We start from the raw sequence: 17,608 nt of genomic DNA, 5'->3' as shown, positions 1-17,608 counted from the left end.
GTTGCAAATCTCAAAATATCTTCAATCTTGACTTGCTGAGGAAGAATCTTTTTCTCGAGAATTTTTGAGTCCCTTTAAAAAATTATGTTCCGATTTCTATTGTAAAGAGGAATAAAAATCTTACAGGAGATATGACCAAACCCTTATGGCGCCTATGTATCCCGTTGAGGCCTGAATCAGGTCAAACGTAGTTCCCCTCAGGGATAACAAAAGAGAAATTTACAAAGAAATCGACCGAGGCCGACACAGGACGCCTACATATCTCATTCTTGAGAATTCAGGTCGAACGTTGTTCAAATACAAAGAAATAATTAAAGGGGATAAATGGGGTGATCGAGGCCGACATAGTCTGCCTACGTATCTCATTCTTGAGAATTCAGGTCTGACATAGTTCATTACAAAGAGAGATAAAAATTTAAGCATAACAAATACAAGCAAACAGAACAATTACAAGTGAATGACAGAAATGTGAACCGAAGCTTCACACGTAGTATCTCTTGACAACATCTGAGTTGATTCATTTCGCCCTTGCGGTGCCATCCATTTCTGACAGGACCAAAGCACCTCCGGATAAAACCTTGCGAACCATGTAAGGTCCTTGCCAATTTGGAGAGAATTTTCCCTTGTATTCGTCTTGATGAGGAAAAATGCGTTTGAGAACCAACTAACCAACTTCGAAAATTCTGGCTCTTACTCTCTTGTGAAAAGCACGAATCATTCTTTGTCGATACAACTGACAATGACAAAAAAAACCATCCGTTTTTCGTCAATCAAAGTTAACTGATCGATTCTCTTTCTGACCCATTCAGCGTTACTCAACTCAGCTTCTTGTATGATTCTCAACGACGGTATCTCAATTTTAGCAGGTATGACTGCCTCTGTTCTATATACTAGTAAGTAGGAAGTAGCTCCAGTCGATGTTCTGAGTCATTCGATAACCCAATAAAGCATACGTCAACGTCTCATGCCAACCTCATTGATTGTCAATCATCTTTCTCAGAATCTTCTTGATATTCTTATTGGCGGACTCTACAACTCCATCATTTGGGGACGATAAGCGGTTGAGTTTCGATGCGTAATCTTAAATTGCTCACAATATCTCTCATCAAGTGACTATTGAGATTCACACCATTATCAGTAATGATGGATTCTGGTACCCCAAACCTGCATATCAGATTGTTGTGAACAAAATCAGCTACAACTTTCTTGGTTACCGACTTGTAAGAAACTGCTTCCACCCATTTGATGAAATAATCAATAGCAACAAAAATAAATCTGTGTCCATTTGAAGCAGCTGGCTCTATTGGATCGATGAAATCCTTACCCCAAGCTACAAATGGCCAAGGTGAACTCATAGCGTTAAGTTCGTGAGGTGGCGCTCGGATCAAATCACCGTGCACTTGACATTTATGACATTTTTTCACAAACTTGCAACAATCATTTTCCACAGTCATCCAGAAATACTCGGCTCGAAGGATCTTTCTTGCCAAAGTGATCCTATTCATATGCGTGCCACAAACTCCAGCATGTATTTTGTTCAATAAGTTTCGCAACTTCAACAACATTGACACATCTTAGAAGACCCAAATCTGGAGTCCTCCTATAAAGGATTTCTCAAATCAGAAAGAAATTAAGAGCCATACGGCGTATCGACTTCTTCTAATTGGATGTAGCATCTTCGGGATAAGTTCCACACTCCAAATACTTCTTTATATCAAAATACAAAGGCAAACCGTTTGGTTCTGCTTCAACATCAGAACAATGACCTGGATGTTCTTTCAACTCTATATACAGAGAATCAATATAATATGTATCCGGATGTTTAATCATAGAATAGATTGTGGCGAGAGCATCAACCAACTCATTCTGTATTTTGGGAGTATGTCTAAACTCGATTGCGAAATCTTTGCACAACTTTTGTACATACTGTACGTAAGGCATAAACTTTGGGTTCTTCACGCCCATTCTCCTTGAACTTGATGAATCAACAGATCTGAGTCTCCAATAACGAACAACTCGTAAACATTCATGCCGATGGCCATCTTCAACCCAAGAATACAAGCTTCGTATTCAGCCATGTTGTTCGTGCAATTAAATTGGAGCTTAGCTGCCATGGTGTAGTGCTGACCAGATTCTGACACTTAAGACAGCTCCAATACCTTTACCTTGATGATTTTCCGCTCCATCAAAGAATAATCTCCAACCTGGATATGCTTCAAAAATATTTTCACCCACAAATGACACTTCTTGATCGTGAAAATAAGTCTTAAGTGGTTCATACTCTTCATCAATGGGATATTCTGTAAGATGATCAGCCAAATCCTGTGCCTTTATCGCTTTTGGAGTCACATACATAATGTCAAATTCACTCAACAACATTTGCCACTTAGATAACTTTCCAGTCGGCATCGCCTTCTGGAAGATATACTTCAGTGGATCCATTCTGGAAATGAGGTATGTAGTATAAGAAGACAAATAATGTCTCAGCTTTTGGGCAAGCCACGTCAAAGCCCAACAAATTCTCTCCAACAAAGTGTAACGACACTCGTATGAAGTAAACTTTTTGATTATATAATAGATAGGCCTTTCCTTCTTTCCCATGTCGTCGTGTTGACCAAGTATGCATCAGAATGGACTATCTGAGAAAGACAGGTACAACAACAAAGGACTCCCTTCTCGCGGAGGAACCAATACCAGTGGATTGGACAAATAGTTCTTGATAGCATCAAAAGTAGTCTGAAAATCTTCAGTCCACTTTGTCGGGGCGTCTTTTTCAACAGCTTGAAAATAGGCTCACACACTACGGTTGATTGAGCTATGAATCTACTGATGTAGTTTAACCTCCCTAAAAAACTCATCACCTCTTTTCTCGTCTTCGATGGAGGTAATTCTTAAATTGCTTTAATCTTAGATGGGTCGAGCTCAATACCCCTTCTGCTGACTATAAATTCCAACAAATTTTCAGCTGGAACTCTAAAAGAGCATTTGGCGGGATTTAACTTCAAGTTGTAATGATGCAAACGATCGAAGAATTTCCTTAGATGTGTCAAGTGGTCCGAACTCTCGCGGGACTTGATTATGATGTCATCCACATACAGCTCAATCTCCTTATGAATCATGTCATGAAATATGATCGTCATACCCCTCATATAGGTAGCACCAACATTCTTGAGGCCAAATGACTTTACTCTTTAATGATATACACCCCAAGGTGTAATAAAAACTACCTTTTCTGCATCTTCCTCATCCATCAGAATCTGGTGGTAACATGCGTAACAATCCACAAATGACTATTTAACAATCTAAATATGCTTAGCACAGTTATCGATCTAAATATAAATATTCAGCAACGGAAAATTATCCTTCGGGATAGCTTTGTTGAGGTCTCTGTAGTCGACATAAATCATGATTTTTCCTTCTTTTTTGGCGACCGGAACAACATTAGCCAACCAAGTTGGATAATTGTGTCACTTCCACCAATTGAGACTCTATCTGCATGGTGATCACTTCTTTAATCGTTAAACTCAGAACCCTGGGTTAATCGGCAGTTTATGAGATACAACATCGGTACTCAACCCTTGCATTTCACAGACTTCCCAAATAAACACATCAATATATTCAGCAAGCAAATGAATTAGGCCCTCTCTCTCAGTTTCAATTAAGTGGATGCTGATCTTAACTTCTTTAACACATTGTGGATTCCCCAAATTTACCGTTTCTGTTTCCTCTGGATTTGGTTTATGTTTATTTTCAAACTGTCAAAATTCCTCGGTGACATACTCTAGTTCCTCACTTTCTTCTTCTTAATCGTCAATCTCGTCATTACCATCCCCATTTTGTTGATTCAGCTCATGACATGATATGACATTGGCAGGTTCAAAACATACATTACTGAAACCATAAACAAACAAAGTTAGAAAATCAAAGTATAACAAACGACTAAATAAATAAATTTAAAAACAAAGAGGCTTTCATTCAAATTTAAAAACAATGCAAACTTTGGCCATGACATAGGGCAATGTTGCCTTCTTTGAACATCACGTCAAAAATTCAAAAATTCAAAAAGTTAAGAAAATTCAAAATGGTGGGTCTCAGGACTCTTCTGGACTGCCATCGATTTTAATATGCATGAAACAATGCCCTTCTACCGAGGAGTTCTGGGGATCAGGATGGGTGTCGAGGTACAATTCTGCAGCATCTTTCCTGGCTCAGCATCGCAGATGCCAGCTAGCTTGACCTCTTCCTGAATAACAACATCGATCTCTTCAAAGAGGTCACAGATTCCTTCCCTAAGGTCTTGATGCTCGGCATACTCCCAGACTAGAAAGGATTGATACAGATGTGGGATTGGCTTAGCCAATGTTTGATCATTTTTCTTCTCATCTTCATGTCATCATCTGTGGGGATGTACCCTAAACCATATCTGGCTCCCTTGACGAAGACCGGAATTAGCTCAATAATTCCTTGGGAATTTCTTCCTAATCCGAAACCTGGTTCAAAACCATTGTGCAGCATTACAGTGTCTATCATCTTGTACATGACAAACATGGGAGTCTGTAGAAATCTGTACCTCGCGATATCTCATCAATGATCGGCTTCTGTCTGCAAGAGTGACTCCCTTCGCCATGAATAACAAGCTCTTCATTTTTTCCAAATGAGCTTCATTATCTGATGTAGAGTAGAAGGGACAACTCCAACCATATGGATAAAATAACTTCCTAGAAGAGGGTGCTAAGTGAGAGGCTGAGGCCAACATGAGATCTCGCTATCATCATCTTTTCAGCTCTTGAGGTTAGACTTCTTACTCGTAAGGCTATATTTCCTTATCTCTTCGTATTTTGTTGCTATTGCTTGACCGTGCATAGTGATTATGTTATGATCTGATTGGCATTACGATTTTTAGTGGTAATGTCATTCGGGGAGGAATGTTCCTAAGGGGGGGGGATAATGTAACAACCCTAAAAATTGAATAGGATAAATACTTAAGGTGATTTAATTATTATTTAAAATCTATGCATTAAGAGTAAAATGGTCCTTTCACGTATAATTAATTAAATCATATTTTAAGTATTAAGGAGATTCCTAAATTGACTAAGTCATTATCTATGACTAAACAACTTCACACGTTTCCCTCTCACACAATCTCTCTCTCGTTTCACCAACTCTCTCATGCTGGTTTCTGCCAAAAACAACTTCAAGAACTGAAAATACATCAAGAGTTATTAACACTTGAAGAACTCACATGAAATTTTAAGAAAAACAAAGTAACCAAAACGTTAATCCAAAGAGAAGATTCCATCGAGTTGGTGGTGAAACTTTAGGTAACTTGAAACTGCGCACTAAATTCTGCTGTACCCATTTGGATTATCAGATTCACTGCTCCTAATGTATCTCTCTGAACCCCATCAAAGGCTCTTACATTGACTTGGTTTTGTTCATGTTTTTCCTAGTCAAACCTTAACTTCCTCAACGTCGACAACGGGTAGATATTCAGACCAGATCCATAATCTACTAAGACACGATTGACAACCTTTTCACGAAATACTACAGTGATGTCAAACACCTTGTTATGTGACCTCCCTTCGAAAGGCAACTTATTGTCACAAAACCTAATTCGGTGTCTTCAAATAACCTGGTGTATCATAGCGGCCACGTTATCACTGCTTGTTCCCGCAGGTACTTACGTATCATCGAGAGCCTTCTTCAAAGCCTGCTTGTGCGATTGATAACTCATCAGTAGGGCCCATACCGAGATCTGGGCTGGAATCTTCTCCAAATGCTTGACGGTAGAATAATCTTTCAGCTGCATTCTTCTCCAAAATTCCTCCGCTTCTCCTTCATTTATTGGCCTTTTAGCTTGATCCTTGTTTTGACCTCCGAGAGCAAGATCATCAGAAGTGTAACATCTTCCGGATCTGGTCATGCCTTGAGCAACAACAGTTTCAATAACGAACTTAGGCTTGATGAGAGTTTTTGATGTCACCAAAGCAAAATCCTTTGCGGGTGTCAAAATAACAAACTCTTTCTTCTCTTTGATTCTCAAAGAAGGTACAAACTTTTCCAAATCATCGTAAACGATGGGAGTATTCATTTTCATTCCACACCAGTCATTGTCGGTCTTGATTATATTGACATTGTTGCCCTAATGATTCAGCAGTGGGTTGGTGTTGACATTTGGTGCCGTTGGTTGGAGAGAGACAACCTCTTGGTCAATTAAATCCTGAATTTTGTGCGTGAGATTGATACAATCCTCAGTATCATGTCCAACAATGTTGGACTGATAAGCACATCTCTGATCGGGTCTGTAGAATTTTGAATTGACATCCACAGGTTTGGGCCCCATAGGGTGGATGTATCCGGCCGTAGCCAGTCACTCATACAACTTTGTTCGGCTTTCAGCGAGCGCAGTGAAGTTTCTTGAAGGATTCTTCTCAAATCTGGATCGGGGAGGGTCATAACTGCCTTGTTGGGGAGGAGACACTTGTTGATAACTTCTGGTATTTGGTCGGGGAGCTTGGCTTTTGGGATATGGATTAGTTTGGTAGTTTGGCGATGGATGTTGGTAATTTGGAGGGGGATTTTGGTATAGTGGATCTTGGACTTGATAAATAGAAGGGGGTGCTTTATAGACCGAATGCACGTTAGCACAGTTGGGAGTAACACCTTGATAATACGGAGAAGGAATATGGTAGGGAAGAGGATGATTTGGGTAAATGGGAGATGTATTTTGGTAATTTTTTGGGTGGACTTTGGTTTAGTGGAGCTTGGATGTTTGGATAAGTAACGGTAGCATCTTGATAAATTGAAGGATTATTGGGATGACTAGCTTGCGCGTAGCAAGCTTGGTAAGGTTTTTGGAAAGGCCGGGAACGACCTTTGGAATATGACGAGCTTCTGGGGGTTTTCCTTCCCCCATATGAAACAACAACAATTTCTTCTCTTTTGTTTTTCAACGACCCTGAAGATCCAGGCGATGCAACTTCACAGTCTATCTTTTCTGATTTTAAACCATCATCAATAGTCTCCCCAATCCTTACTATCTCGGCAAACTTTTCTCCAATGAGCAACATAATTCTATCATAATATTCAGGCTCTTTCACGCGCACAAATACTTCAACAATTTTTTTCTCAGACATGGGTGATCTCACTCTTTCCGCTTCTTTTCTCCACCTATAAGCGAATTCTCTATAGCTCTCGGTTGATGTTTGCTTCATCTTCTCCAAATAATATCGGTTTGGAAAAATTTCTACGTTATAAGCAAATCGATTGATAAAATCTTTGGTCAATGCATTCTAGCTGGGCCATTGCCTGTTCTCATGCGAGGTGAACCATTCAAGAGCTTCTCCACACGGACTTCGGCTGAAGAGCCGCATCGATAGAGCTTCATCCCTATCAACTCCAACGAGCTGGTCGCAGTAGGCTCTCAAATGAGCCATAGGGTTCCCCACTCCTCCAAAAGTATCAAATTTTGGGATTTTGAATCCTTCTGGAAGGTTCAAATTTGGATGAATACATAATTCTTCATAACTAAGCCTGGCGATATCAAAGATGCATCGAAGATCTTTCATGGCTTTCTTTATCTCTTCCTTTATGTTGACTTGGACGTTGTTTTGGAGAAGATTTTGGGAAGCAACTTCACTTTTGGTCAATCAAATTAAGGTATGTGTTTCTTCTCTCTTGGCCCCTTTCCCAAGAGACCCCTTACGATTCAAGATATTCACTTAGAAACTAAGGTTGTTTCCCGTTGCATGCCCCTGTCAGTAGCTCCCCATGAATTGTAGGTTGGGTATGATTGCTGGTAGATTTAGGTGTATATTATGTTTTTGTGATGAATATGATTATGTTTGTGTACTTTAAATCGTATGAAAGGCAACAATGTTTTTTTCGAAATTATGTGCAAGTGTTCTGTGTAAGTATGTTACAGTGAATGCGGTTCTCTGTGTAATGCTCCAAAAGTTTAATGTATTATGGTTGTATCTTTTTTGTGAATATACTGAGGTAAGGCGTGAAGTTCATATGAAATGTTATGTGGCTTGATTGAGGGAGAAATTCTTGGCTAAACGAATCTATGAAAATGTACCTAAAACGTTATAAATGAACTATGAAGTTTCCCTAAGAACTAATGTGTAATTTGATGAAAAAGGTGTAGAAAAATCGTGGAATAAATTTCCAGAACCTAGAAATAGGCTTTAGAAAGAATCTGGATATTTTTGGACGTCAAAAATAAAAAAAAATAAGTGAGGCCTACAGGGATCGAACCCAGGACCTCACTAAAACATACCTTGATAATTTAATAAAGAGGGGTGTGCTAAGTGGGGCTCGAACTGGGGCTGGGGTTCCAGCGAAATTCAGAAGAAAAAGGAAGAAATTTTTTTGTTGTTAAGGGGTTTCGATCCCACAACACGGAGGATCCCCCAAATATGCAATTAAAAATAAGTGAGGCGCACGGGATTTGAACCCGTGTGCCCTTAGCCGGACTCTTCTACTCAAAATGTAAATATATTAATGAGAGGAGTGGGATTCGAACCACATCCTCTGGTAGGTAGCGAAGGAGAAAAAAAATGGGGAGGGGGGGCTGTGGGAATCGATACCACATCCCCTCGACCAGTAGCGAAAATGAGAAGCTAAGGAGGGGAAAATTTATTAAGGGGAAAGAATGGGGTCATTGGAAATCGATCCCACGCCCCTCCGCAGATGCCGAATTGGAAGGTAAAAAAAATAAGGAGGCTGTGGGGGTTCGAACCCACAACCTCCCTTCCCCAGCGAAAATTAAAGGAAAAATCACAACCTCTTGGTTAGGATAGAATGGGCAACAAGAGACTAATAAAAATTAAAAAAAGGGATTGTTGGGGTTAGAACCCCCAAACCCTTCAGTTAACTAAGAGTAAAATTAAAATAGAAAATTAATTCTTATCATGTAAATATTTAGATTTAATTTAGAGTTCTAATGTTATGAATATTAGAAATAAAATAAATGAAAAATATAAATGATATCCAAGTGATTCAAGATTTGCGTTCCATTGCCCAAACTTCCGTATTGATTTATAAGTAATACGTGAGAAAAATATCCAAGCGTAATGCCATGTACTTAGATAAAAAATTAAGGTCTTGGCATATATACAAGATACATAAGTCTTGTATTGTATAATCTTAGGAAAGTAAGAACACTTAACGAACTATGATTGAAGCCCCATGGCTTGTATGTATAGACACATAAGTCTAAGGTACGTTCAAAAGTAAGTGAACCTAAGATGTATGTAATGAAATGATGAACCCTAGATAAGTGTAAGATACACTAAAGTCCAATTTCATTGGCATATGATGAGATGAACTATGAAATGATGAAATGAACATTCACGTAATAAGAGGTGAGTAACTATGAAAAGCAAAGGTGCTAATAATGAAGAATGTGGTGACAACATGATATGAGGCTAATGTATATAATGAGATCAATTTCAAATGAGCCTAAGTAAATGTTACCAATACGTACTCACCAATGAGAGTGTAAGATCATGAAGAGACTAGTCTCTATGAACACTCCAATGAAAGTGTTGAGTTTAACACACTTAATACTAATAATGATATGAGTAATTATCTAATGAGATATGCTGTCCTCATACTAGGAGCCAACTTTCATGACGTATGAGTTGAATGTAATGAAACTTTATACTGAGCACCGATAGGCTAGCTACGAGCGGTGATGCCTTCTTTCGGGAAGGGCGAAGGTTCACGTAACTCTCATGAGATGAGACTGTTCGGCTTGCCGGTTATGGGTCCCCATATATCTCCTAGTCTTTGAACCTATACCGCCAATATAGGGATATGGCGGGGTGAAATTCCCATATACTCTAGCATGTTATCAAGAGGTGAGCTCGACCCAGGTAATGGTATTAGGTTATTCCTGATCATTGCACACCAAACCCGATGAAAGTCTTATATTATACCCTAGGTATAGCTGGTGTTCATACTAGCCTATGAATGAAATGAAATGAAATATGTATGAATGAAGCAGACTCTATGTTTGCTAATGAAGAATCCCTAGTTGAGGTCCCATCTGCTGAGCCCTCATTTTGGAAAGTCTTAATGTTAAGTCCATAATTCCAAGGTCTCATGGCATATGAATGAATGATATGAGAGAAGCTATCTATTATATGTTATGTGTTATGATATGTGCTATATGAAGATGTTATGTGTTGTGTGCAGTGCGATACTTATAATGATGCATGTTACTTTCATGGCATGACCTTCCTAACTGAATTTGGAAAGTTTACTAACTTTCCTAATCTCAATTTGGCAGTCATTAGACTTGACTTTCAAAAATCATGTCATTAGGAAAGAGCTGTTCTTTCTCATACATATTCTTGGTGTGTGCTTGCATATACCCATACTTAGTACACGTGTTTACTAACCTAATACATCTTTACTATTTTAGATGCAGGCAGAGGTGGGCGATAGAGCTACAAGTTGATTGTTGCAGCTATACGAACTTCATAATTCATTCGGATGTTGGTAGGTCCTCATGCTTTTGAGGATGCTACTGTTTTACATTCCAGCGTAGTTTTAGAATTGAGCTAGTGGAGCATGTTCCACTAGCGTTTCTTTCCTGTTTTGGTTCAGAGTTTGTATTGGTGCTATTTTGGCTATTATACAATTAATACTTAATGAATTATTTCTTTCAGTTTCTTATCTCTTTAATGATAGATGGTTGATGATAAACAATTATGAAATATTAAGAATATTTAGCAAGTATGTTAAAAATAAAAAAAGTTTCAAATTTTCCGCTAAATTAACCTATGTAAAGTAAGGATGACGTAAGTAGGCTTGTTTGCGACCTCTGAGAGGTCTCGTCTAGGGTCTAGATTCAAGTCATGACAAAGTTGGTATCAGGGCACTAGGTTCAATTCCGGGAATAATGAGTTCACATCAACCACATTAAGTAGTTTTTAAGTCACGGTAGTGAAGTGCACCACTATCCTGGATTAGAGACTACATGATGTGTAGAAAAATTTCCCTTCTTTTGATCTTATCGTGCTTTTCCTAATGTATGAGGTCTTGGTGTTATGAACGTGTCTAACATCAATCCTTGTTGTTTTCAGAGAATGAACACTTGGAGAACTAAGGGTCTGAGGAGGGGAGGAACAACAGCTAGGGGTAATTAGAATCTACCTCAGGCTCCATCTGAAGGAGTGGCCATGCTAATTAACCCAGCTGAGTTAACTAATGCTGAGGTGAGGGAATCTCTAGCCCAGATGGCACAGGCCATCACGATGCAAGCTCTAGCTATGACTGCCCAAGTCAATCAGTAGGATGTTTAGAGAAAGAACCCACCCGTTCGCAGCATGGCTGACAGACTGCGAGATTTTATGAGGATGAATCCTCCTATAATCACAGGGCTAAGACATCAGAGGATCCTCAAGAGTTTGTAGACGAGGTTCATAAGATCCTGGTGTCTATGGGGCCCACTGATGTTGAGAAGGCAGAGCTGGCTTTCTACTAGCTCAAGGATGTTGCACAGACTTGGTGCAAGATGTGGCAAGATAGCCGTGTCTTAGGTGGAGTGAGAGTCACATGAGAGCTGCTCAAGACAACATTTCTGGAGAGATTCTTCCCAAGAGAGATGAGGAAGGCCAAGGTTCAGGAGTTCATCAACCTTAAACAAGGCTCTATGACGGTAAATGAGTATTCCTTGAAGTTTGTTAAGATATCAAGGTATGTTAATTACCTTTTAATATTTAATAGCAAGAATGAGGAGAGTACTTAGATTTGTTGGAATTATCCAGGTATGCTATTTCCCTGGTTTCGAACAGCAGGGATGAGATGAGCAGGTTTCTCATGGGAATTAATGGAGACCTCGAGGAGGAGTGTCGGTCTACGATGCTCCATGATAATATGGACCATTCCAGGTTAATGGTGCATGTCCAACAGGTTGAGGACAACCGCAATAGGAGAGGTGTTCGTACTATTAGGAGGCCTAGGCCTCAAGATCAGGCATGTCACATCCATGGAGGCCACAGAAACAATTTTGGAATCCGTGTGCAACCCAGGTTCAAGAAGGGGCAACATAGTTCTTGGAATTCTAACTTTAGAGGAGTACAACACCTATAGGAGGCATACCTGAACCCAAGAGTTCCTAGATGTGTTTCCTGAAGATTTGCCCGGAGTCCTTACCCTTCGAGAGATTGAATTTGATATTGACTTAGAACCCGATACTAAACCAATATCGATTCCTCCTTATAGAATGACTCCAACAGACCTCAAAGAGTTGAAGTTGCAGTTAAAAGATCTAACTGATAAGAGTTTCATTCAGCCGAGCATATCCTCGTGGAGCGATCCAATGTTGTTTGTAAAAAAGAAATATGAGACCCATAAAATGTGTATCGATTATCGGCAGCTCAAAAAAGTCACTATAAAGAATAAATATCCACTTCCCAGAATATATGATTTGTTCGATTAGCTCCTAGGGTCTAGTTTCTATCTGAGATTGATCTTCGTTCAGGTTATTATCAACTTAGGGTTAAAGGTGAAGATGTCCAAAAGATAGCCTTTTGTACCCGTTATAGTCATTATGAGTTCTTGGTTATGTCATATGGTCTCACGAATGCACCAACTGCATTTATGGATCTCATGAACAGAGTCTTCTGTGAATACCTTGACTCTTTCATGTTAGTATTCATTGATGACATTCTAATCTACTCTATGACCAAGGAATATCATGAAAAACATTTGAGACTAACCTTGCAGGTACTTAGACAACATCAGTTGTACGCCAAATTCAGTAAGTGTGATTTCTGGCTGAGATCAATGAACTTCCTGGTCATGTTGTGTCCGATCAGGGTATGGAGGTGGACCCCAAGAAGACTGAGGCTGTTAAGAACTAGCCAAAGCCTCTTACTCCCACTGACATTCGTAGCTTTTTGGGATCGGCTGGTTACTATCGTAGGTTTGTGGAGAGTTTTCTTCCATTGCTTCCCCATTGACAACTCTAACTAAGAAGAAAGCCAAGTTTGAGTGGACGGAGACTTGTGAGAAGAGCTTCCGGGAGCTCATGGACAGACTCACTTTAGCCCCGGTGCTTATTCTACCTAAGTGTGGTGAGAATTACACGATTTATTGTGATGCATCTAGGGTTGGTTTGGGTTGTGTTCGTATGCAAGCTGGTAAGGTAATAGCCTATGCTTCCAGATAGCTCAAGGTTCATGAGAAGAATTATCCTACTCATGACTTGAAGTTGGTAGCTGTTGTGTTTGCATTGAAGCTATGGAGGCATTATCTGTATGGAGTGCATGTTGATGTGTTCAGGGATCATAAGAGTCTCTAGTACGTGTTCACACAAAGGGAGTTGAATCTACGTCAGCGTAGATGGTTGGAGCTGTTGAAGGATTATGGCATGAATGTGCACTACCATCTATGTAAGGCTAATGTTGTGGCTGATGCTTTGAGCAAGATGAGCATGGGGAGTACAATCCACATTGAGGACTATAAGAATGGGTTGGCAAAAGAGGTACATAGACTGGACATAATGGTTGTGCGATTGGTTGACTCTACTAGTGGGGGTGTTTCAGTTCACCCTAGTTCTAAATCATCCCTTGTAATTGAAGTCAAGAAGGGTCAGCATCATGATCCGGTGTTTATTGAGCTGAAGAACTCAGTGTTGTTAAAAATGAATGAGTCTTTCGCTTTGGGAGGTGATGACATACTTAGATACCAGGACAGGCTGTGTGTGCCAGATGTGGATGATTTGCGGACCAAGATTTTGGCAGAGGCCCATGGTTCCAGATATTCCATACATCCAGATTCCACCAAAATGTATCATGATCTTAAGCACAACTATTGGTTGGATGGCATGAAGAAGGACATCTTAGATTATGTGGCTAAGTCTCCTAATTGTCAGCAGGTTAAGGCAGAGCATCTTAAGCCTGGTGGTGTGACTCAGATTATTGAGATTCTGACTTGGAAATGGGAGGCTATTAATATGGATTTTGTGGTTGGGATTCTTAGGACTAGGAGGCTACATGACTCCATATGGGTTATTGTGGACAGATTGACTAAGTCTGCCCACTTTATCCCTGTGAAGTCTACTTACAGAGCCGAGGATTATGTGAGACTCTATATTGATGAGATTGTGAGAGTGCATAGGATTCCCTTGTCTATTATTTCAGATAGAAGAGCTCAATTTACTTCATATTTATGGAGATCTTTCTAGAAGATCTTGGGCACACAAGTGAAGCTTAGCACTACCTTTCATCCTCAGACAAAATGGCAGGCAGAGCGCCCCATTTAGACATTCGAGGACATGTTGAGAGAGTGTGGGATTGACTTAAGAGGTAATTGGGATGACTATCTGCCTTTGATAGAGTTCTCGTATGATAATAGATAGCACTAGAGCATTGCGATGGCACCGTTTGAGGCATTGTATGGTAGGAGGTGTAGATCTCCAGTTGGGTGGTTCGAGGTTGGAGAGTCATCCATTTTGGGTCTGTAGATCATTCATGAGGACTTGGAGAAAGTTAGAGTGATTAGGGACAGGTTGGCTACTGCTTACAGCCGACATAAATCATATGCAGACAACAAAAAGGGCCCCTTAGAATTTAATGTTGGTGACCAAGTTTACTTAAAGATATCGCCTATGAAAGGGGTGATGAGATTTGGTAGAAAAGGGAAGCTGAGTCTGAGGTGTGTGGGGCCATATGAGATCCTACAACGTGTTGGTGAGGTGGCCTATGAGTTAGAATTGCCTGCAGAGCTAGCTTTTGTTCATCTAGTCTTTCATGTCTCAATGTTGAAGAAGTTCCTACGTGATCCAGCATCAATCCTACCTATTGAAGGTTTGGGGGTTGGTGAAGACTTGTCTTATGAGGAGGTGTTTGTTGAGATCTTTGACAGATAGGTCAAGCGGCTGAGGAACAAGGAGATTGCAACAGTGAAGGTATTGTGGAGAAATCATCTTGTTGAGGGTGCTAAGTGAGAGGCTGAGGCCAACATGAGATCTCGCTATCATCATCTTTTCAGCTCTTGAGGTTAGACTTCTTACTCGTAAGGCTATATTTCCTTAGCTCTCCGTATTTTGTTGCTATTGCTTGACTGTGCATAGTGAATATGTTATGATCTGGTTGGCATTACGATTCGTAGTGTTAATGTCATTCAGGGGAGGGATAATGTAACAACCCTAAAAATTGAATAGGATAAATACTTAAGGTGATTTAATTATTATTTAAAATCTATTCATTAAGAGTAAAATGGTCCTTTCACGTATAATTAATTAAATCATATTTTAAGTATTAAGGAGATTCCTAAATTGACTAAGTCATTATCTAAGACTAAACAACTTCACACTTTCCCTCTCACACAATCTCTCTCTCGTTTCACCAACTCTCTCATGCTGGTTTCTGCCAAAAACAACTTCAAGAACTGAAAATACATCAAGAGTTATTAACACTTGAAGAACTCACATGAAATTTTAAGAAAAACAAAGTAACCAAAACGTTAATCCAAAGAGAAGATTCCATCGAGTTGGTAGTGAAACTTTAGGTAACATGGACGTGGTTTTGGAGAAGATTTTGAGCAGCAACTTCACTTTTGATCAATCAAATGATCAATCAAATTAAGGTATGGGTTTCTTCTCTCTTGAACCCTTTCCCAAGAGACTCCTTACGATTCAAGATATTCACTCCGAAACTAAGGTTGTTTCCCGTTGCATGCCCTGTCAGTAGCTCCCAATGAATTGTAGGTTGGGTATGATTGCTAGTAGATTTAGGTGTATATTATGTTTTCGTGATGAATATGATTATGTTTGTGTACTTTAAATCGTATGAAAGGCAACCATATTTTTTTGAAAATATCTGCAAGTGTTGTGTGTAAGAATGTTACAGTGAATGAGGTTCTCTATGTAATGCTCCAAAAATTTAATGTATTGTGGTTGTATCTTTTTCGTGAATAAACTGAGGTAAGGCGTGAAGTTCATATGAAATGTTATGTGGCTTGATTGAGGGTGAAATTCTTGGCTAAACAAATCTATGAAAATATACCTAAAACATTATAAATGAACTACGAAATTTACCTAAGAACTAATGTGTAATTTGATGAAAAATGTGCAGAAAAATCGTGGAATAAATTTCCAGACCTAGAAATAGGGTTAAGAAAGAATCTGGAAATTTTCAGACATAAAAAAAAAACAAACAAACAAAAAAAAAATTGAGGCCTGCAGGGATCGAACCCAAGACCTCACTAAAATAGACCTTAATAATTTAATAAAGAGGGGTGTGCTAAGTAGGGCTCGAACTGGGGGTGGGGTTCCAGCGAAATTCGGTAGAAAAAGGATGAAATTTTTGTTGTTGTTGAGGGGTTATGATCCCACAACATGGAGGATCCCCCAAGTATGTAATTAAAAATAAGTGAGGCGCATGGGATTCGAATCCGTGTGCCCTTAGCTAGACTCTTCTACTTAAAATGTAAATATATAAATGAGAGGAGTGGGATTCGAACCCACGTCCTCTAGGTATGTAGCGAAGGAGAAAAAAAGAAGAAGGGGGGGGCTGTGGGAATCGATTCCACAACCCCTCGACTAATAGCGAAAATGAGAAGCTAAGGAGGGGAAAATTTATTAAGGGAAAAGAATGGGGTCGTGGGGAATTGATCCCACGCCTCTCAGCAGCTACCGAATGGGAAGGTAAAAAAAATAAGGACTCTATGGGGGTTCAAACCCACAACCTCCCTTCCCCAAAAAAAAGTAAAGGAAAAATCAAGATGCTGTGGGGGTTTGAACCTACAACTTCTTGGTTTAGGCAAGAATGGGCAACAAGAGACTAATAAAAATTAAAAGTAGGGATTGTGGGGGCTCGAACCCCTAAACCCTTCGGTTAACTAAAAGTAAAATTAAAATAGAAAATTAGTTCTTCTATGTAAATGTTGATATTTAATTTAGAGTTCTAATGTTATAAATATTAGAAATAAAATCAATAAAAAATTAAAATGATATCCAAGTGATTCAAGATTTGGGTTCCATTGCCGAAACTTTCGTCTTGATATATAAGTCATACGTGAGTAAAATATCCAAGAGTAATGCCACCTACTTAGATAAAAAATCAAGGTCTTGGCATATATACAAGATACATATGTCTTGTACTACCTAATCTTAGGAAAGAAAGAATCACTTAACGAACTATGGTTGAAGCCCCATGGCTTGTATATATAGACAAATAAGTCTAACGTACGTTTAAAAGTAAGTGAACCTAAGATGTACATTATAAAATGATGAACCCTAGGAGGGTTACGTATAAGGGTAAGATACACTAAAAGTCCAAGTTCATTGGCATATGATGAGATGAACTATGAAATGATGAAATGAACATTCACGTAATAAGAGGTGAGTAACTATGAAAAGCAAAGGTGCTAATAATGAAAAATGTGGTGACAACATGATATGATGCTAATGAATATGATGAGAGCAATCTCAAAGGAGCCTAATAAATATTACCAATACGTACCCACCAATGAAAGTGTAAGATCATGAAGAGACCAGTCTCTATGAACGTTTAACACACTTAATACTAATGATGAGATGAGAAATCATCTAATGAGCTACGCTGTCCTCATACTAGAAGCCAGCTTT

The 17,608-nt window shown here is 39.2% G+C and overlaps 1 protein-coding gene across 1 annotated transcript; it reads right to left on the bottom strand.

The window, feature by feature from the left end:
- Positions 1-1,659: 1,659 nt before the first annotated feature.
- Positions 1,660-2,442, bottom strand: LOC138347386 (uncharacterized). Its single transcript, XM_069295685.1, has 2 exons — positions 2,160-2,442; positions 1,660-2,042 (listed from the first exon to the last, which is right to left on the bottom strand). The coding sequence occupies exons 1-2, from the start codon at positions 2,440-2,442 to the stop codon at positions 1,660-1,662; spliced, it is 666 nt and encodes a 221-aa protein (XP_069151786.1).
- Positions 2,443-17,608: the final 15,166 nt, after the last annotated feature.

Source organism: Solanum lycopersicum, chromosome 3 (assembly GCF_036512215.1).
Source record: "Solanum lycopersicum chromosome 3, SLM_r2.1".
In the NCBI taxonomy this organism is placed as follows: domain Eukaryota; kingdom Viridiplantae; phylum Streptophyta; class Magnoliopsida; order Solanales; family Solanaceae; genus Solanum; species Solanum lycopersicum.
This window is presented reverse-complemented; position numbering and strand designations above follow the sequence as displayed.